Consider the following 22,655-nt stretch of genomic DNA (forward strand, 5'->3'; position numbering starts at 1 on the left):
ATCATTGTGGCTTACCTTGCAAAAGAACTAACATTCTGGCATTTCCTTTTAAAGACCAACTTCACTGCCCTTGAAGATGTTAGAGTTTAAAAAAAAAAAGTCATCATCCTTTAATGCTGGTAATAAACAAGGCATTCTAACATAAGGACCAGGGAGTAGAAATTGTTGAAGTGCTTTACAAGAGGAATTGAAGTAATTGAAAGTCAAGATAAGAGAAAACTACAGAGGAATTACTATTCTGTATACCAGTAACCCTAAATTCTTGCCTCTGGAGTCTGAAACAAGAATAAGGCATAAACTTTTTATAAAAATGTTAAACTGTGGGGTTTCCAGTTCCTTTCAAAGAAACTATTTGAACCATCTATCTCTCTACAAATAAATTCTCTAAGTCCAACGTAAGCATATTAACAGTTGCAAATTCTTGTGGGCAGGAACTAAACTATCTTTTACTTGCAGTTATATCAAAGCTACCATCTTACTTTAAAATTTGTAATGCTTTAACTATTTTGGTAGTTTTGGTCGTATTATATTTTTTGCTATATTTATTACCTTTTAATGAGTTTTTATGATTGGATTAAGAGAAAGCGTGTTTTGTCTCCTCTGTTAACTTATCTGGAGGTTTCTGCTTCTTTGACATCTCCTTCCCTTCTTTTACTCACTGAAAAATAAAAGCCCATATTGAGAAAGAATAGCATAGTTTGCTTGATGGATGTGCAATGACTATATGTGATTAATAGTATACCAGTTATTTAAAGCAAATAAAATACATGACCCGACCTTTTTGTCAGATTTTAGCTCTTAGGTTGGCTTGTTTTTTAACAAAGGGTATGTTACCATTTATTAGTTTATTTCTGTATTATCTCCGCATACAGTTGACGTTATTGTCAAACCAGAAGAAGGAGGCTTTCTTGCAGCTTTCTGGTACTAGTATGTCGTGGTGGTATTTTCTCCTGCTTGGTTCCCTATTCCGTTCCCGGTTAGTTGTGATGTTTTCTTTTCCTGTGAGCGTTATCTGTTCCCAGGGCCTGTACATGTAAAATAAACTGTTTAATTGTCATCCAGTGACCAGGAGAAATAGCTATGGGTGAGCGAGTGACTTAAGACAGAAATTCATATCATTGACAGTACCAGCAACCATAACTGATGCTACCGGAGGAAAAGCTTTTATAATCACTTCAGAGGGACATTAAAGCAAGAGAAAACAGTCTCTTCTCTGAAGAGGTTATAGCCCAGAGGGATGGATCCAACATATATACATAAAATGACTATATTCTTCTTCCCCTGTAAACTACATGAGTTAGTTTACTATACTAAAAAACATGGAGTGGAGAGCGCTAAATGCATACTGAATAAAGGACTTTTCCAGATGATAAGAATGTGATCAAGCATAGTTCTCTAGAATAAATTGACAGACATGTCTATTGGATCATCCTATATCAGGCTTCTGTTTACTGCCGAGTGAGGTTCAGAAATTCAGCTGGACAACTCTAGTCTAAAAACACTTCCAATTGGAAAAAAATGCACCAAACTGTTAATAATAGTTACCTTGGCATGCACAATGAAGAATTTTCTTCTGGAGTTTAAACTGTTTTCTATAATCCCTCTAATATGCAGCCATCTGCAGAATCCCACATCCCAGAAACTGATCCTGTAGAAACTGTCAAGGAGTACTTAGTTCGCGAAGGTTGTGGAAACAATCTGTGAAGCAGCAGAAATTTCATCCTGAGAGATATGTTAGGAAGCAGGCAGAATCAGTAGGATTTGGGGAACGAGGGAAGGTAGAAGTTTAAGATGACTGCAGGTTTCTAATTTGGTTGACTAGGTAGGTAATGCTTTTTAAGATTAGACCAAAGGAGTAGTAGGGTGCTTTTATTTGGGGAGAAGGGAAGCAGAAATAATGAATTTGGTTATAAGTATGCTGAGTTTGAGGGACATCAGGATATCCTAGTGAAAATGCCCAAGAAACAGTTGGAAATACAAGTTTGAAGCTTGGAAGTAAAGTAGTCTCAAAATAGAGTCTAAACCTTGATCCGTGTGGATCTGATAGTTGAATCATGGAGCTGATGGGATTATCAACAAAGGCTGTATCGACTGAGACAGATAGAGCCTGAACGTAGGGCTCTGGCACATGCCAGCCTGAGGTGGAGGCTAGGGAGAATCAGCGGGGGTTTTACCTGATAGCGATTCGCCACCAGTCATCTAATTCTCAGTCCTTTAACTAGTAAAGACTCCCAGGTGATACGTCTTTTCACTGTGTATTAGTAACATTAAGTCTACTGATGACCTAGAAGGTGTTGATAGTATAAAATGCTACGTGTAATTATAAAATTTTTGCTAAAATCTTACTCTTCTGAAGATACCTTTAAATTGCAAAAAAGGAGCAGACTGTATGAGAGGTGGATGGTAACGGGAGCTGGAGGAAGTTAGGGTATATGAGGAAACAAATACTTAACTGCTGCTTAGCTGTGCTCCTCCCTCCTCTCCCCCTGGACTTCTTCACTCATCTCTGCAACTTGATCTTTTCTTCAGAGGTAACCTGATCGTGTTATCCTTCACTTCCTCCCTCCATTTCTCCTTCTTAATTGTTGGCAAGAGATTGCTGTCAAAAAGTAAACTTCATTTACTCACTAATTCCGAAGATTTCTTTGTATTCTGTTTCAGTATATCTTCACACAAAGTGAGTTTCCCAGAAAAGGTTAACCCTTTACCCTCTACACTGGCTCAGTGGCATACTCTTCTGCTTCATAGAGCATTCCCACAACCTTTGTGAACCACATGCTCCTCAACAGTTTTTATAGGATCATTTCCTGGGGGGATTCTGCAGATGGCCACATGTTCCTGTGCGGTTGCATACTAAAGGGATTTTAGTGACACAGAGTCTTTTTTCAGTTCTGTTCATGAACTTTTACTCGTACCTGTGGTGTACTTTGTGCTGGATGCTTTGAGGGAGACATAGATGGATACATTGTCATCCCACTCTTCAAGGATGTCTAGCAAGAAAGGTAGACAGATTCACTGGTAACAAAAATGTAAGGCAAGGGATGTTAAAAGTCAAAATAGGGTGAGGGTATAGCTCAGTGTTAGAGCACATGCTTAGCATGCACAAGGTCCAGGGTTTAATCCACAGTATCTCCATTTAAACATTTTTGAAAAGTTAAAATTTTTAAGCAAAAATAAAGGCATAATACAAAGGGTAATTATAGTGCAGCGCCGACAGTGAGTGATTCTTACTGGCAGAGTTGAGGAAAAATTCCTGAGGAAGGTATTATCTGATGTGGGTCTCAGGCATAACTGATTTCCGAAGCAGAAATGGGCAATGTCTTCCCCTCACCTCCGGAACACACAGGAATCAAGGGCGAAAGGCCGTTGTGCCTAAGCTTATGGCTTATGCCAGGGGGGAGAGCAGGGGTGATGAGGCTGGAAGAAAGCTGAGGCCAGATCTGAGGGGCCACCAGGACCATCCTTAGAAGTCCAAAATTTATTCTAAAATAAGTACAGAGGCAGCAGCAGATTCTTAGGAAGAAAATACAGAGCCACAAAGTCTTTTGCCAAATAATTTGTGGACAGAGATTTAGCTTAGAGAAGAGAATAAAGTAACTCTCAAATATTTAAATCTCTCTAAGAATTCTCTTGCACAGTTAATTTGTTTAAAGATGCTGGAAGCATCTAACTAGTATTTGGGAATGTGGAGTTTAAAGTTACTCAGGCTTGATATGAGACTGGCTTTCTCTGATGAGCCTGTGTGTGACCTCGGGGAAGGGACTTGTGCTAAGCTGTAGTTCTTCATGGAATTGTTGCATACATCAGGCATGTGGCTCAGGGCCTTGTCTATGTTAAAACTTAATAAGTTACTAGGTGTTATCATTATTTTTTTTCTATTGGAAAATTTTCCAAGTTAAATAAGGAATTACTAAAGCAAAAAAGAACAGCTTCGACCTTCACTTTCAACCAAAAAAAAAAAAAATCAAAACTAATTAAAAACATGGTCCTCGAGTTTAGGGATAATTTTTGTGGCACTATCTATCTTACTTTACAAATCCATGTAATTTTGCCTCTTTTGTATATTATAATAAAACAGTAGTCAAAATTAAGGTAAAATACTTTACAAGTTTCTAAATTGAATAAGATTTTTTAAAAAGGGGGGGTGCTTCTCAATGGTAAAACATGCAGTGTTAGATATTTGAGTTGTTCGTTTGCTAAGTAAATCTGGAGTTGGTTTATAAAACCAAAGTATAACCATAGCACTCTTCTTTTCTGTGGGTGTCTTAGAAATATATTGTTTGGATCCATGGTGTTCTAATTGCCCAGTGTTTAAAAATGCAGAACACCAGTGAGATGAATTTGTTTTTTGCCTTAGAGACCAGAGTGTGTTTTTGCTTTCAGAGTTGCTGATGGGGACATTTCCACGTGACAACTCACCCAGAGTCTCTAGTCAGCTTATCCAAAATTGAACTTAACCATCTTCTGGTCCATATTGGTCCATATCTGGTCCATCCTCTTGGTTCCTGACCCAGTCACTTTTGAAATGGATGGAAAGCAGTCAGCTAGGAAAATGAGCTGGAAAATCGAAGGAGGAAAAACCTTTTCTACCTAAAACTAAGTGTCATCACAGCATCCCCTGTCTGTATATATAGCCTTTGTTCTTCCTGTAAGGAAAAGTAATGGATAAAATGGGAAACTTTTTAGAAGGTTTCTAAAAATTTCCTTAGATTTGGATCCTCTCATGTTCTGATACTTTATTTTATAGTTCTTTTGAGTAAATTTATAATCTAAGAGAAAATTAAAAAACTTAAGAGTATGTTTTAGTAAACTATGTCCCGTAGGCCAAATCCAGCCTGCTGACTTGTATTTAGAAATTAAATATTATTGGAACAAAACCATGCTCATTTGTTTACATTTTTTCTATGGCTGCAGAGTTAGGTAAACTGGACAGAGTGTGCCTGGCATAGAAAGCTAAAATATTTACATTCTGGCCCTTTACAGAAATAGTTTGCCAACTCCTATTCACAGTCTTCAAATAAGTATACTTTTTTCTGTATAAATGAGGTGATGCTGAAGAGATTGGTTCCTGCCATTAGTATGGTTATAAAATTTGCTGTGCACCTAATGCTTGTTGAATGAATATTGATCACATAATTCAAGAAATTATATATGTTTATGTATAGTCAGACTAATTCTTTGTTTCTAATCAAAGTAAATTGACTCCTTCAATTCTCACATATGACGATTTGTAAATTCTAGATTTCACGCGTTGCTTCGGCTTACACATGAAATTGCTTTATAAAGCATACCCTTTTCAAAGCAGTTTATATAAGCTATACCTACATGATGCCTTGCCTAAAATGCACATTCCTGATTTTTAAGTGCAAAGCCAACATATTAATATAATTTGTAATTATTCTTTGCTAAATCACAGAGCCAAAATTGTTTTCTTAAATACATTACTTAGCTACCTAACATTAATGAAGGAAGTCTTTATGCATTTATTGATTTTTTTTCACCAACAGCATAACAGTGGGGCTGATTTTATTTATTCAGTTAGAAAGCCCACTCATTATTTCCCCCACCCAGAGTATCAGTAATCTTTCTAAGTGTCAGCATGCCTTAATTAAGTCCTTGTCTCTTTAAGACCCAAAAGCAATTCACCCGTGAACCTCATTTATGTTCCCAGTACCCCAGAGAGTATGGGCAGGCACTGGTATACCTAGTAGTAGGTGGAGAAATTGAGATACATGCAAAAAATCATTCATTTCCCCTTTGTCTTTGCATGTGAAAAATAGAGCTGTATTTGGTTTTATTCGGTAATATTTACCCTGTAGTATAATTGTGCAGCTTTATTTCCATTCCAAAAGTGTCTTACTCCTCCTGCAAAGCAAGCAGTCTTCTAAGCATGTCCCAGTTTAGTCTCTCCACCGTTACTTTGGCTTCTTCACGTTGCTACTAGAGCCGGTTTTCAGCACCACAGATCCGATTATGCTTTTGCACGATGGTTCCTGCCACCGTTACTCTTCAGGGCAGCACACATGCTCCTTTCCAATCTGGCCCCCAGCACGTTTCCAGCTTTGCCCGCCCCGCTTTTGTTCAGTCTGAATCTTACACTCCTACTCTGTCAAATCCTGGAGTGTGTAGTCCTGCTAACATGGTGCATCATCACTCTCACCTTTGTCCAGGGCTGCAGGTCTGTCCGCCTGGAATGCCCGCTTCCTTCCCTCTTCCTTGGCTTCTGCTCATCCTTCATCTGCAGCACTGCCACCTCTCAGACGCTGCCCTGAATCTGTCTCCCTTCAAGCTGGGTTGAGTGGCCTCCTTTTGAACCTCTATATTCCTGCAGGGTTACTTATTTAATAGTGTGCCCTGTAGAAATTTTTTATCTTTCTTACTAAATGGTGAGAGCCATGAAGGCAAGGGCCCCATCTAAGTCAAGACTTTGTCCCCAGCATGTGCCTAGTGTTCCAGGCCTGGTGAATAATAGATTCTAATAAATCTCATCCCCAAACACGGATGCCCTCTCTTCCCTCCTTACCCAATTTAGAGTCCATGTTTCATTGTAACTAGGTTCTTGCAAACTACTTGTCTCCTTCGACTCCCTGCCCTCTCCCTCACCTACCCCGCTTCCTCCTCCACTCCCCTCCTCTCTCAAGGGCCTAGCCCTGGTCATAGTCACACATCCAGCTGCTTGGTACTTCCACCCAAACATCTCAGCACTGCTGAAGGAACTGACTTCTTGTTTTAAACAAGTGGTTACTGCATTCCCATGAGCCTCAACACTGCAAGGACACTCCTATTGCACTCCTCCAAAATCACCGCTTCACTATCCAGAACTACTTTAAGTCTTCTCATTGTCACTTCTAAATTCTAAATCCACCCTCCTTTATTTTGGGCACAAAGAATTCATCAAAAACGACGTCTTCTCAGCAGCAGAACTACCGCCCTCCCCAGCTGGGCTCAGATTCTCTGCCTGTCCTTTGTTCACAGTGGATTTTCAGTTGTTCTTCTAGTGCTGTGGCTCCTATCCCCACAAGGCGATGTTCCTGCAGTTACTTCCTCACTTAGTACCATCTGACACACATCCTCTGGCATCTCCTGGCCAAAAAACAAAAAAAAACAAAACTTCTTTCCATCTCATATTTTTTCACTTACTGCCCCATTTCTCTGCTCTACTTCACAGCAAAATTTTTTTCCTTGTAACCTTTTATTCACACATAATAAATTGAAATCACATAGTGATTCAAATCACTTGAGAGTTGCAAAAATGATACTAAAAAAAAAATCCTCTATACCCTTCACCGTTACCCAAATGATAACATCTTACACTTGCTTTATCCTGCTCCCTCTTCATATTTTCCTCTCACTTACTTTTTTGTTTTCCCAGTGGTGGTTTTCCAGTTCTCTTGTCCCTTCTCATTTATTAGATGCCATTCTGTTGTAAGGAGGAGCTTTCCTTTTCTTCCCCCATATTTACTTGTTCGCTTGTTTAATATACTCAGTGGGTTATAACTCGCTATGAGCATTATCTCTTGAGTGTTCAGTTCATCTCAGATTTGACTACCGAGAGCCTTTTCAAGCTGGCCCTTATCACTTTGTCATGCCCTTATTCTATCAGCACTTACATTCTGCTGTAACAAGATATTCCAAGCTCATCTTGTGCTTTTCCTCTGCTAGCTCTTGAATCAAGCATGACTCCAGTGAGCCTTAAGTGGAGAATGGAATTTAGAAAGTAAGATCTGGACCCCAGTGTGCTTATCACTACTAGGGTGTCATTATTTCTAGGCACCCGCAGCAGACAGAACAGATAGTAGCTTCAATTTCACCTTTACAGAAACTTTTCCTTAGTACTCAGTCTGATGTGTCTGCAGTCATTCTCTGTCCCGTCGCCCTATTTTAGCTTTGTGCATGACGCTCATTACTCACCGTTAGTTGGTCGGTTCCTTTATTGTGTGTCTTGCTCCCTGCCTAGATGAGCGTTATGAGATCAGAGACCCTCACTATCTTTTCATCCTCAGCACCTAATCGCCTGATGCCTAGCAGGCATCTCCTGTGTTGTTGAATGGAGAGATGAGTGGATGACCCCCAGGGCAGTTTCATCTGTGTAACAGCTTCATCTTTCATAGTCACGAGCAACAGGGAGAGATATTGGGAGAAACATTTCCTTCTTCGTATTCTTTATGAAAACAGTAAAGATATGTCATTACTGTTAAGCTTAATTCTCACAACCCTTCTGTATTTGTTGTACATAGTGACCTAATGTAGGTTTCATAAAAGTTTTTTTATGAGCCCTAACTTGAAATATTTTTAAGACATTTATTATCACATTGCCCCCAACCTCCTCTTAAGTAACTTAAGCCTTTTACACATAAGATTTATATATGAAGGTTAAGTGACCTATACTTTGATATTCGTGAAATGTGTTAAACCCTGCTTCTTTACTAGAATGCCTGCTTTTCTTTTATCTGCTTCCTCACTACCCACATTCAGTGACTTTTTTTTAAGATTACCTCTTTGGTGTTTCATTTTAATACATGCTATAATACATAATTTTAAAACATCAGAAGATTTTTCACAAAAGAAAATTTTAATTAAATTTTTGTTTATTTAGAACAAAGGAATCTGGGGGGTCATATCTGATAGGCTCTTACTTAGAAAGTTCTTATACCCTTATATAATATAATACTATATCTTGTCCTTTATTATGTTCATGTGTTTTGTGTGGGATTGTTTTTCCCATTGTTCTTTTTTAAAATAAACGTTTTATGTTAGGACAGTCTAGATTTATAGAAGAGTAGGCAAGATGCTACAGAGACTTTTCATATACCCCACATTGTGTCCCCTGTTATTCGTGTCTTACATTAATATGGTATATTTATACAATTAATGAATAAATATGGATATATTATTAATGACAAAGTCCGTAGTTTATTCAGATTTCCTTAGTTTTCACATGTTGTCTTCTTTCTGTTCTGGGATGTCATTCATGATGCCATGACACCACAGGTTCCTCTTGGCTATAAAATTTCTCAGCTTTTCCTTATTTTTGAAGACCTTGACAGTTTTGAGAAGTACTGGTTATTTTGTGAAATGCTTCTCTATTGGAATTTATCTCATATTTTTTCATGATTAGACTGGGGTTATGGAACTTGAAAGTCATAAGAGGTAAAGTGCCGTTTTTATCACATTATATCAAGAATACATATCAACATGATATGTCACTGTTGATGTTGACCTTGATCACCTGGCTGAGGTAGTGTTTCTCAGATTTCTCTGCTGCAAAGTTACTTTTTCCCCCTCTCTTTCCATTATATAGTCTTTGGAAAGGAAGTTGCTATTTGCAGCCGATGCTTAGAAATTGGGGAGTTATGCCCCACCTTCTTGAGGATAGAGTGTCTACATAAATTTTTGGAACTTTTCTGTGCAGGTTTGTCTGATTACCCCTATTTATTGCTTCATGTATTTATTTATGTCAGAAGGACTCATGGATATTCATTTTATACTCTAGGTTATAACTTAATACTGTTTTATTTATTTTGTTATTCAAGTCATTTTTTCAGCTTTGGCCATTGGGAGCTCCTTTATTGGCTGCTGTGTCCTTTGACGTATCCCCATCACTGTGGATTTTTTTTTGCTTGTTTTACCTTTTTGAGTACATCCTTATTTTCTGACACTGTAAAATGCTTCAGGCTTATCTGTATGTATCCTGCCCCATTCCTGCAATCAGTTTTAAAAAAAAAAAACTAAACTGGATTCTGTAACAGTATTTGTTTGGTTTTTGTTTTGAATTCTGAATTGGCATGAGTTATTTGTAACTTGATTATATTTTTATCTGAGTATTTCAAGAATGGTCTGCTTTGTGACTTTCCAGCTATCCTGAGTATTTTTTTTCATTAAAGGTATAATTGTTTTTATTGCAACCAAGATTCCTAGCAGGTGACTAAAGTGGGGCCTCATTGTTTTACCTGACCTTTACCATGTTTTCAAAAAATGAACTAGCTCCACACAAGTGAATTTTTCAGATGATTAAGGCTTAGACTTTTCACTTGTCTGTTCTTTCCTTCCTTCAAGGAACATATTTTAAACACCTACCATGGACTAGGCACAGTGCTGTGTGCCCAGAACATAGAGATGACAGCTTCTTTTCTTGAGTAGTCCACAATCTAGTGGAGACATAGTTACACTTCAGCATAAGTACTATGATAAAGTTAAGCTCAAGATGAAGTAGAAGCATGAAAAGATGCTCAACATCACTAATTATTAGAGAAATACAAATCAAAACTACCATGAGGTATCACCTTACACCAGTCAAAATGGCCATCATCAAAAACGCTACAAATAATAAATGCTGGTGAAAGTGTGGAGAAAAGGCAATTGTCCTACACTGCTGCTGGGAATGTAAATTGGTGCAGCCACTATGGGAAACAGTATGGAGAGTCCTTAAAAAACTAAAAATTATTCACTGTATGATTCAGTAATCCTACTCCTGGACATATATCTAGAAAAGACAAAAACTTTAATTCAAAAAGAGGCATGCACCCCAGTGTTCATAGCAGCATAACTTACAATAGCCAAGACATAGAAGCAACCTAAGTGTCCATTGACAGGTGAATGGATAAAGAAGACATATATATTTACTATGAAATATTATACAGTCATAAAAAGGACTGGATGCCATTTGTAGCAACATGGATGGACCTAGAGATTATCATACTAAGTAAAATCAGATAAGGAAAGACAAATATCATATGACATCACATATACATGGAATCTTAAAAAATGTTACAGATGAATTTATTTCTAAAACAGAAACAGACTCACAGACATAGAAAACATATTTAATGGTTACCAAAGGGAAGAGGGGTGGGTATAAATTAGGAGTTTGGGATTAACAAATACTGCTGTGTATATAAAATAAACAACAAGCACCTACTATGTAGCACAGGGAGCTACGTTTTATATCTTGTAATATATATAACTGAATCGCTTTACACCTGAAACTAATACAACATTGTAAATCAACTATACTTCAATGTAAAATAAGAAAAAAGATGAAGTAGAAGCCAACAGAAGAGATCAGGGACAACTTCTTGACGTTTCAGTGGATAATGTTAATTAGCCAGATGAAATGGTCAAGAGAATGAGTAAGGCAGGGATATTAGGGGAGATGGGCAAGGATGTTTTAACAAAATGAGCAGCATGTAACTGAAAGAGTGTATCTTTTTGAAGTACTCCAAGGAGCTCAGTGTGATTGGAGCAAAAAGTAAATTGGAGGCAGTGGTGAGAGTTGAAAAGCAGGCCTGGGATCCATCCTACAGGGCCTCCTCAGCTGTGTTTATATGTTAACATTTGGGGGGCCCTGCTGGAGGGTTTTCAGGAAGATGAGTGAGCAGTCACTTTGACATTACTGTGGACAGTGAATTAGAATAGCCAAGACACAAGGTGAAGAATCCATTTAAAAAATCTAAACAGAGGTGAAATGGAGTGGATAGATTGGTGAAAGGATAGATTTGTTGATAAGGATCAGCACACCCTATCAACATTCGGCTGTGAGGTTAAAAGAGAGTGCTGATGACTGAAGTGATAAATAAAACAGACCTTACCTGCATGTACCTGACAATATAGGCATGTATAAAAATAACCATAATATAATTAACACCACAGTCTATGTTCCTTACTGACCAGAAGTTTGTGTGTTTACTTTCCAAGTATTTTGGAAGTATTCCTGTAGGTTAACAGTCCAGTGATTGATCACAGTAAAGGACTAGTACATGTGAGGATTAAGTACTGAAGAGCTCTGGTATATCACACTCTCAAGTTCTCAAAAACAGAACCAAATAAACTGAAAGGAAATTGACACCGGATGTATGAAAATTTTTCAAATTAAAGATGTCTTCCTGTGGCGCAATCCTTACAGCTGTTTTACAACAGCCAACTTGAGCTGTCACGCCAGTGCCTCTAAAAATTTCCTCCTACGTTTCCTGGCATAGCTTAGCTGATAGTGTCTGTTATCTCAGGTAGAAATCATAGTGAGACAGTACATTTACACAGCACATTGGTCTCACCAGCCCCTCCCACTGTGCAAATAGCCCCGTAAATGTAAGCTTAGTGCTTGGAAAACCGCAGATATTTTTGGCCTGCTTACATGTCAATTTACACAAACATTTTGGCTTATTACATGTCACGTAACGTTAATTGGGGTTATCTTTATATTAATGAGTGATGCATATGCCTCAAAGTTCTCAGTGAGCATAATGAAACTGGCCAATATTGTCTTAAAATACCTCAGCATTTCCATAATGCCACTGGCAAATGATAGCAACTCATTTCTGCAGATGAGAAAATTGAAATAGTGACTTAGATGTATCACCTCAAGCTTCCTCGTCTGATGTCTTCCCTATATATGCTGTTTCCAAAATAACATGGTTCAAAATAAAACAGGCATATTCAAATGTCAGATAACAAGCTTATATAATCCCTTAGTCATGAAGGCAGTTCCAGAAGGAGGCAGAAGACAACCAAAACAGAATATTGTAATTTTTATAAAATGAGAGATGGCGAAAGGATTGGGAAACAGTCCAGACGGCTCCTAGACAAATTAACAGCCTCTCTGGATTGGAGTGACTAATCTGGATTCAGTAAGATAGTAATCATTAGATTTATTAATATTCACTAAAATATAGAATAAAATAAGTAACACAGTTCATGCCTTGGCTTGGTAAGTGTGAGAAAAACAGGATTTGCCTGCAGTTGTTTTGTTGTAGCTTCATACCAGTAATGATCAGAAGAAACTTGCGGGTGGGCTGAACACGTGGTTTTCTAGCTGCTTTTACCAACTCGTAGGACCACCTGATTCATTCTTTCTCCTAACAGTTGAAGAGAAAATGGTATCTTTTAATAAGAAACTATGGAGTTGATGTCTAGGATTACTGAATTTCCTAATTTATTCATTTCAGAAATCTAAGTGTAAATCATTTTTAACATTAAGATGAACTGTTCAATATAAGCTCCTAACTAACATTTTTTAAACCACCATTATAGACTAGTCAGACATTTTAAAGTTCTAAAATATTTTTTGGTTTTTATATACCAAAATCCAGTCTCTTAAACATTGTTAGTAAGGAAGGTCCTGAAGATAACACCATGCTTTATATTTTCAAGTATCATCTAGGAAATGCCTTATGCCTGAATTAAAAACAAATATATAAATCTCTATGTTGTGGCTGTGGTCCCAGAGAACTCTAACCACCACCAAAAATCTCTCTTCCACATCTAACCCATACCTTTACCAAGTGACACATTAAATTTGTCAAATTCAACATTTAACACCTAATTTAGATTTATGCATTTGTAGAAGTAATGTGGAGGACATTATAAAGCTGTACTGTCTAATATTGGCTATCCAGTAGCCCATGCATGGCTATTTAAATCAAATTTTAAATTAATTTAAATTTAATTTAAAACTCAGTTCTTCATTTGCACCAGCCACATTTAAGGTGGTCAATAGCCACGTGTAGGTAGTGGCTACCATATTGAACAATGCATACATACAACATTTATTGGACGATGCAGATGTAGAACAATGCAGAGAATTAAATTTGACAAAATAGTCTAGAAGGTATTGATACAGAAGGCACTTCAATTGACAGTGACATATATAAAACACCCATATGATGGCTTCTCAAGAGAAAAGGAAACCAAACTGTGTATAGATAGAACCTATAGTTTAATTTCACTTTGCCAAAAAAGTGACTTTCAAGTTTATAAATCCCACTTTCTTTCCTAAAACTCTACTCTAAAAGATTTACCAGTGCAGAACTTCTGAAGGCTTTATGTGCAGAATTGTACGGAGAGCTAGTTTAGGATTCCCAGAATTTCTCCAGTCCATCTAACGCTGCTCTTCCCTTCTCCACATTTGCTCATTAGCTTCTCCACAGTGTATTGACTTAAATGTTTATTATATATATTTTTTTTAACTTCTGTCTAATCTGCTTGCTTAGATTGTAGCTCCTTGGCAGACAAAGACCAATACATAAATATTTGTGTGTCATCTTGAAGTAAAGCGTTTAAGTGCTACTTATTCACCCCCATATTTTTCAACTTTGTATAAGAAAGTGATTGTCTTTGTTCTTAATTTGGTTGTCGATCCCTTGATTTTTTTCTCCCTCAGGTTTTTCAAAAGCAGATCTTTCTGATAAACTCTGTTCTATAATGAGTCCAGGCCGAGCCAGGAAAGGGTTAGCATAAGCCTATAATGTTTTGTGCCAGAAAATGTTGGAGGCGTAGTCAAAGGACATAGATGCCAGCCTGAAGGGGGTTCCCACTGGGCAAATCTGGGGGAAATTAAGTATGGTAATGAATTATAAATCATTGAAAAAATAGGGATTGGTTAGTTCACAGTGATGGATAGATAGAGAAGAAAGGGAGGCTCTCTTGATAGCAGAATGCTGACTGATAAATGGGGATGGAATGGTGAAGTGGGAAAATCACCATTTTGCCACCAACATAATGAAGATTGGTTTGGGCAAGAATGATCAGTAGATGATAAATATAAGGGGGAAGTTTGACAAGGAACAGGATGTTTACCTAGTCTTAGTTGTCCTCCCACTGCTTCTTACTTACAAGGAGGAAAATAACTATAAAACGGTAAAACCAGTGAGGGGCAGATGGGCCTCTGAATGTGATACCTTGAGAGACATCCACCGTCATTTACGTCATATTTGTATGTAAGTGGGAGGCATAACCTGAATTTAATCATGAGCAGACAAAATCAAAGTGAAAAACATTCTATCAGAAAAAAGTGGCCTGTATTCTTCAAAATGTCAGTGTCATGCAAGATGGAGAGAAAGGTGGGGACGGCTGCCAAACTCTTCCAGATTAATGGAAACTAAAGAGACATGGCAACTTAATGCTAATCTTTGATCTAGAGCTAGATCCCTACACTGGAACTGAAAAAAAATGATTAAAAGGACATAATTGGGACAATTGCCAACATTTGAATATGGATGGTAGATCTGATAAAAATTATTGTATTGATGTTAAATTTCCAAAATTTGGCAACTGTACTATGAATATCTTTGTTCTTAGGAAACACACAATGAGGTACTTAAGGGTAAAGGGGCATGATGTCTGTAACTTATTCTCACATCATTCAAGAAAATAATCGTGTTTGTGTGGGGAGAGAATACAATGACAAATGCACCACATCATTAACAGTTGGTGAATTTGAGTAAAAGCTACACAGGAGTTCTCTATTAAAGTACTGTAACTTTTCTGTCAATTTGAAATTATTTCAAAATAAAAACTAAAAAATTCTGTTTAATGTTTTCTAGCCCTTTCTAAGGCACAAAATGACGTGATGACAATGAAGATACAATCAGAGAGGCTTTCGAAAGAATACGACCGACTCCTGAAAGAACACTCAGAACTTCAGGTAGGTGCCGTCCGTGCTGTGAGCCTCAGCTTTTTGAAGGAGTAATTCCTAAGTCATCTATTTGGGTTATTTGCCCTTCCCAAGTCAAGAGGAGGTGCTTAATCCCGACTTTGCTAAATGATTAAATAAGCCAGTTTTTGCTTGGAGAGTGAAGATCGGGCTATTGCATGAAAATTCAATATAATCAAAACATAGAGAATTACTGACCTGCTGACTTACAGCATTCTAGTTTTGGTGACGTTTTAAAGAAAAGAATTGATCCATAAAAATGGCAGCATTGAAAAACAGCCTGGTTCTGGAGATACTAAATCCCATAGGTGCCGTACCACCCTGTTTGGTGTGTCTACTCTCTCATCACCTATAAAACCAATTCCCTGTAATACCTGTTTGAAGAAAAACACTCCCAGCTCTGTAGTTTACCCGTTCTGTAAACCTTGGGTGAATCATTTGACATTCATGCACGTTGGCTTCTTTAATACTTAAATGAGGATTGTAATATCTCAGCATTAAATCAGATCCTGTGGAAGAAAGCATTTTAAATATCTTTAAACAAGAAAAACTCTCTACACCCCTAAGGTGCTAGTAGTTAATTATTGATCGGCCACATTTTTTCCTAGCAACCTGCTTACCCTCCATTGTCCAGTATGAGAACCTGAATAAGATTCTGAGATTTAGATGTCATTAAACAAGAATCATTTTCTTGAAAGCGATTCTTACACTTTGATATTCATGTTCTGAACCCATATGAGAAGCAGAAGATTGCTGTAGACCATCTACAGTAAGAAGCTACCCCAAATTGTCCTTCATGAGTTTTAACTTCTATTGTCAAACCAGCCTCAGTAATTGGATTACATTATAGAGTTCAGTGGGAAATTTAACTTTTCAGTTTTACATACTTGATCTACTTTAAACAAAATAGTCATAACATAAAGGACTGTTAAAATATTAAAGAAACATGTGGAAGAGGGAAAAGCTGTAAACAAATTTCACTTTACATCTTTTAAATCCGTTTGGATTTCCCCATCTGATACCCTCCCTGTTATAGGCACTAAATAAATATTAGAAAACAGTCCCTTGAAAATATGTGGCCTTTGCCTTTCCTTGTTTGCCCTGGCTGTCTCCTAGAAAAGAAAACACAGAATTGCTAACGGTCATTGGCGGCACAAACCCGTCAACACCAGCCATTTTGTAAATTTCATTTTGGAAAATCACCCTTCACTTAAGGGACTCGTCCAGTATAGCAGCTCAATTAAAGCTGCGCTTTTTATCTAAAGTGGTAAGATACACAGAAACACATAAACTAGGTACCTTACTATTTGGACTCCCTCCTCTAAGCCCGTCTTGTGACTTTACTGCTCAGAGTTGCTGTTACTGAAAGTGTTAATGCTCAGCCTGAACCAGAGCATAATGAGCGTTCCTTGCACAGCAGTAACACTCCAAGGCCATTCCTGGTGAAGCTGTTTTCGCAGGGTTAGACGTCTGCCTTCTTAGTGCGAGCGAGGACTTAAGGTTAATTTCTACCCAATTTTCCTCCAGTTTTTTTTTTTTTTTTGTAGGGGGAGGTAATTAGATTTATTTATTTACTTACTTACTTACTTATTAGTGAAGGCATTGGGGATTGAACCCAGGACCTCCTGCATGCTAAGCATTTATTCTACCACTGACCTGTACCCTACCCCACTTCCAGTTTTAAATGACGTACGATAGTCTTCTTGTGATCAGCAAACAGTATAATTGGAGAAGCCAGTTCTGTTGGCAAATAAGTAAAGAACAAAAATAAAGGCCACCCCATATGGGTTTTTTGGTTCCCTTCATTCTTTCTTTGCCAAAAATCTTAATTGGGTTTGCAAGAGGGGAATTTTAGAAATTTTGTTTTCCTGGTATAACCTGTGAAGTGAAAGCAAAATAGATTAAAGCAGGGGGAAAAATGAACTTACCAAGAGGCTTATTTTTCTCCCTCTAGACACTTTTTGAAGTAAAACTAACAAATTTTGTAGTTTTTTTTGAAATTTGAGACTTTCTGAATTTGTATTTTCGTTTGACTGTTCTCATAATTAATAACTGTGCACTGAAAAGAGGATTTTTTTCAAAGTCTTTGTCATATTCATGAATCTTTCTCACTCTTGCTATAACTACCTAAGTCATGTTTTTTTCTTGCAGGATCGTGCAGGGCAAGGCAACAAGAAAGGCCTGTGAACTTTATGAAAGGAGATCGTAATACACCCTGTCAAGATGATGAACTTGTTATCATGTTAGCCTCTAGAATATTTAAAATTCAGTTCAGAAAAATGTACTATGGCCAATATTTTTTTTAATGCCACACACATAGGCCGTTATCATAATGGCATTATCACAATATTTGATGGATTTTCAGGTATATTGTAAAGTCTGTATTCTAGGTCTTAAGTAAAATGTAAGCATGTTAAGCACCTTCTTTAGATACTGATAGTAACACTGGTGTATGGTGGCCCTTTACCAATAAAAGGAAAAATTCATTAGCCAGTTACTTCCAAAATTAATTTTTAAGCTGCATGAAACCATTAAATGGCCTTAAAAGCTTTGATGAATTTCCAATAATAATACTAATCTGCTTGTTCAGATGATGATATATTTGAAACTAGTATTCAATATCAGAAAATTTGTTCATAGGGAGATTGAAGAAGGATAAATGATTAGAATTAGCCACTGTATTTAGAGGGAAGAGTCAGAAAGAGCAAAAATAAAAACAATGACCTCAATTGTGTTTTTTAAGCCTGCTGGTACTATAGTTTACTGTCATAAGACAGCTATATTGATAATTATATTTTTTTACTGTGCTTCTACACCTGTTGGACTATTTGTGTTGACATTTGTTAATAGCACATAATTGGTAAGCATTCTACCTTTTAAAAAGTTAATCCAGGAATGGAGTTTACATCTATTTGCATAACTGCCATAGCAATGAATGGAAATTATTTTACAACAATGTGGAATTCTTGACTTAGAAGTTAATGTATAACATACCCAAAAAGCAGTATTTCCCATCGCGTGAGAGTTGCTAATTATACAGATATTACCTCAAATATAAATACACTGGTGTCACAATTTCTTTGAGATATTTCTGTATTCTGAAAGCTAAACATTAAGTACCATTTTTCCATTCAAATATTACTTAGTTTCCTTTAGATGATGATGATTGTAATATTAATGTGATGTAGGTTATTCCAGTGTTTAGACTTGAAAGCCATCTTCCTTGTCTCATAAAGACCTAAATGTAAAAGAAATGGAAAATAATTACTGAAGTTTTTAACTTTCCTGATACTTGTTTTATCCTTTGTTGTTTACTGTCATTTCAGCACGAACTTCATGTGTATTTTTTTTCATTGTAAACTGGGTGAAATGAGCAAGTACATAAGAATTTTATCTCAGAAAGAATCAGGAGGTACTGCTAGGGAACAGACATGTAGGAGACATTTAGCAGTGTAAGAAATAGGAGTTAGACCATATGGGCTGACAACACCATACATAACAAGTCTGGGGAGTGCTGACAGTGGAGGGAACTGCCCACAGGACAGGTTGGGGCAGCAACTGAGAAACGCTGGGGTAAACAGGTAGATATTGAGTGTTTGTGATCCTGGCCTAGTGAACAGAAATCAGATCTGTTGACAGAACAACACAGAAAAGTAGAAAATACACAGCTTTAGAATTGGTAGAACCAAAATCTAATCCCAGCTTCACCACTAATTTAGCCACGGATTTTTGAACGAATTCTTTAAACTTGCTAGACATCCATTTCGTCGTCTCCAAGGTGGGAATCATAAGGTTTGGGTCAAGATCACTACAGAAACTAAGATGACACAGTGATTCTCAAAGTTGTTCAGATGGTACAGCAAGGGGAAATCTAGGCGCTCTTTGAAGAGCAGGAGGATTGGAAAGTTCCCGAGAGAGCACTTGAAAGTGTACAGTTAAGTGTTCTTAGTCTCTCAACTCTCTGTTTTACAGATCTGCAAACTGAGGCCTCAGAAGTTTGAGCAGTGTTCCCAAGATAACAAGGATCTGAGACCCAGGGCTAGAATTTGGGTCTGAAGTTCAGGTATCCTGGTTCCCCAGATATTATGCTAGCCTTTATACACAAATTAGCTATAGTTTGCTTTAAAAAAAAAAAAATTGCCATGTATTAACCAAGGTTTGAACCAGGGTGCTTGGCTCCCGAGTCTTGTGTGCTGTCTACCACAACGAATGCCTCTAGGCTCTGCTTGTTGGTTCTTATGATGCTCTGTGCCAGAGATGTTATGTAGCAAATCCTATTAAAACTAACAGATATTCCGTGGATTTAGTTATATGCATGTTAAGCCACGTTTCCCCATCAGTGATGACTTCCTTACATCTTAGGCTATACTATAGATTCACACACAGAAGTGTAACCCTTACCCTTTTCTATCAGAGTTAGTTACTTAGGAGTTTTCTCAGACTCTCCCTATTTGCAAATCTACGTTGAAGTTCCAGACTCCAGAAGGGAGCACCTAAGAAGTTCTAGGTAAGCATCTAAAATTTGACATTAATCATCCTCATTGCTTGCCTGGGTCTGTCTTGGGCCCCAGGACTGGTAACTAGGTTACCTGAAACCCCAATCTAGAGCCTGAAGTTTAACTGCCTTCTGTGGTGCTGTCCTGATGCCCCCAGCCTGCCTGGATCTCTAAATATTCATGCTTGTGACTCTGGTGCTGCTCTCCTGGCCTGCAGAGAGCCTGGCCTTCTTGGACCTCCCAGCCACAGCCACCTGGATGCCCCCGCCTCTGTCGTCCGGCTCTGCCTCTGTGGGTTGATCTGGTCCTGCATCTGGTTGTCCACCGCCTTCTCACCATCCCTCCCATCTACGTCCCTCCACAACTAAACAGCCATGTCCAGCCCTGCTGACGTGTGATGCACCTTGCATTTGAGGACCCACTATACCATGTGTAAATACTGCAGTCCTTTTTAGGCCTTGACTGATACCTAGAATGAGTTGTCTGAAGTCTGAAGCCCTTTTGATTTTTTTTTTAATTCTTTAGCCTACCTTTCCTAGAATTCTTAAAATTCCACTGATGAAAATAGTTTTTTTAGCATGTCTTTCTCTAACCAACTTACTAAACAGCATTTTATTATTTCACAGTATTGCTTTCCACCTTGATCTCTAAACATACAACTTTATTAGTCTTTCCTTCTGTGGCCAACAGGGATTTCCAACACTACAAAACTGCAAACAGCCACCCAGAAGATATCCATGTCCTAATCCTGGGAACTGGGGAATATTCTCCTCTAGCAAAAGAGTGAATGTTACCTGATATGGTGAAAAAACATGATTAAGTTAAGGATCTTGAGATGGAGAGACTGTCCTGAATAATCTGGGTGGGCCCTTAACACAATCTACAGGTATCGTTACAGGAAAGAGACGAAGGGAGATGTCACCACAGCGAGGAGGGATGATACTGTGAGCACGGAGGCAGGTGGCGGTGTGGTGGCCCTTAGAGCTAGAAGAGGTGAGGAACAGCTTCTCCCCGGAGCCTCCCACGGGAGGAGGTCGCCGCAGACACCAGCGAGACTGATTTTGGACTTTTGCCCTCCGGAATTGTGAGGCAATAAATTTGTTGTTTTAAGCCACCAAGTGCATGGAAATTTGTTCCAGCAGCCATAGGAAACGAACACAGGCACATTCAGGGCAAATCTGCATTGGGCTGGACTGATTCACAGTGAGTGGAAGACAGATCCCCTTCACGCCACTGGTCCTCCCCCAGGGTTGGCTTTAACCATCTCTCCTCTTCATTCTTTTTCTCCTTTAATTTTCTTTCTTTCCATTCCCTCTGCCCCTGCCACCAAGCCATCATTTCTCACCCGGACTACAATGTCGGCTTCCTACCCATCTCCCTGCTTTCTCTCCATTCCCCTCTCCTGTGTGCATGCTGTCAGGAGTCATGGCCTTCCTTCCATGCTTAAAGTCTTCCAGTTATTTCTCATTGCACTTCAGATCAAAATCCCAGGACCTCATCAGGCTCCCACCTACTCTCCAGCCTCATCTCAGTCCCCTTCCCCTGCCAATCACACCTGCATTCAGATTCTTCTTAGAACAAGCCAAGTTCTTTCCCCTCTCAGGGTTTTTACATACACAGCACACTCTGCATGCCAACCCTATTTTATTTTCCCCTATTTTATTGTCATCATATTTTACTTTCATATTTATCACTGTCTGAAACTGTCTCGTTTGTGGTTTGGTTTTGTCTCTGTCCCAGTGACTAACACAGTTCCTGCACACAGTAGAACAGCATTTCTCTCCCGGGAGTGGAGTGGGGAAGATGTTCTCTGGGGACATTAGCAATGTCTAGAGGCGCTTTTGGTTGTCAAAGCTAAGGGACTAGTGAGTAGAGGCCAGCGATGCTGCTAAACCCACTCTACAGTGCACAGGATGGCCCCCACAAAAAAGAATTATCTGACCCCAAATGTCAGTGTCCCCCAGGTTGAGCTACCCTGCGTTAGATGCTTGTGTCCCCCAGTATCCATTCTCTCATGCATCTCTGGTGGTAGATACCCCAGTTTGTTTACACACAGCTGCCAAGCATAAAGACAGTATTTCCCAGTCTCCTTGTAGGTAGAAATAGGAAGGAATGTCATGTGGTAGCATTTTTTTTTTTCCTCCTCCATCCTGCCACCTGAAACAAGCACTGGCATCTTAGATCATGAGACTGAGGCTTTGCAAGCTAAAGGAACAAGCCAGAAAGATCAGTGTCCCTGACAGCATAGAGCACCGGACCACTCCTGAATTGCTTCTCACTAAAGAGTTGAATAAATGAATGACATCACGTTTTTTTAAGGCATTTTCTCTTCTAAAGGCCTAGACAAGGATAAAAAGCCAAAAACATGATTGCACAAAACCATCAGCCTTTTCTTCTTTCTCTTTCCTACTTGTACAGTCTCATCTCATCTTTCCTACCATTGACGTTAGGGTCATGGTTTTAAATTACATCCTCTAGTTTCTCAGCACGTCCAGCTTTTTATACTTAACCATTATTAGTGCATCAACATCATACAGTGTGCCTCCACAATATTTGTGCATTTCATACTGTAAGAGTTTGCAAGAGAAGACCTCTGGTCTCTCCTTCCTTGTCCTTTACTGTGACTTTCGTCACAAGGGGAACAAACCACACAAACACAAGAACATTCAGTTACATCCTGTATACACACACGGACCTTAAGAGCCTGACATCTAATTGGGACAAAATTTGGA

At 38.4% G+C, this 22,655-nt stretch overlaps 1 protein-coding gene across 4 annotated transcripts in view; it reads left to right on the forward strand.

Moving 5' to 3' along the window:
- LOC102523416 (B cell receptor associated protein 29) overlaps nt 1–19,723 on the forward strand; it is a 41,156-nt gene extending 21,433 nt beyond the window's left edge. For all 4 annotated transcript variants that reach the window (XM_032484223.1, XM_032484221.1, XM_032484219.1 and 1 more), the window contains exons 7-8: nt 15,318–15,418; nt 17,579–19,723. In XM_032484223.1, coding sequence (XP_032340114.1) covers nt 15,318–15,418; nt 17,579–17,614 — 137 coding nt within the window. In that variant the 3' untranslated portion in view covers nt 17,615–19,723. The remainder of the gene's footprint in view (nt 1–15,317; nt 15,419–17,578) is intronic.
- The last annotated feature ends 2,932 nt before the right edge of the window (nt 19,724–22,655 follow it).

Source organism: Camelus ferus, chromosome 7, assembly GCF_009834535.1.
Source record: "Camelus ferus isolate YT-003-E chromosome 7, BCGSAC_Cfer_1.0, whole genome shotgun sequence".
In the NCBI taxonomy this organism is placed as follows: domain Eukaryota; kingdom Metazoa; phylum Chordata; class Mammalia; order Artiodactyla; family Camelidae; genus Camelus; species Camelus ferus.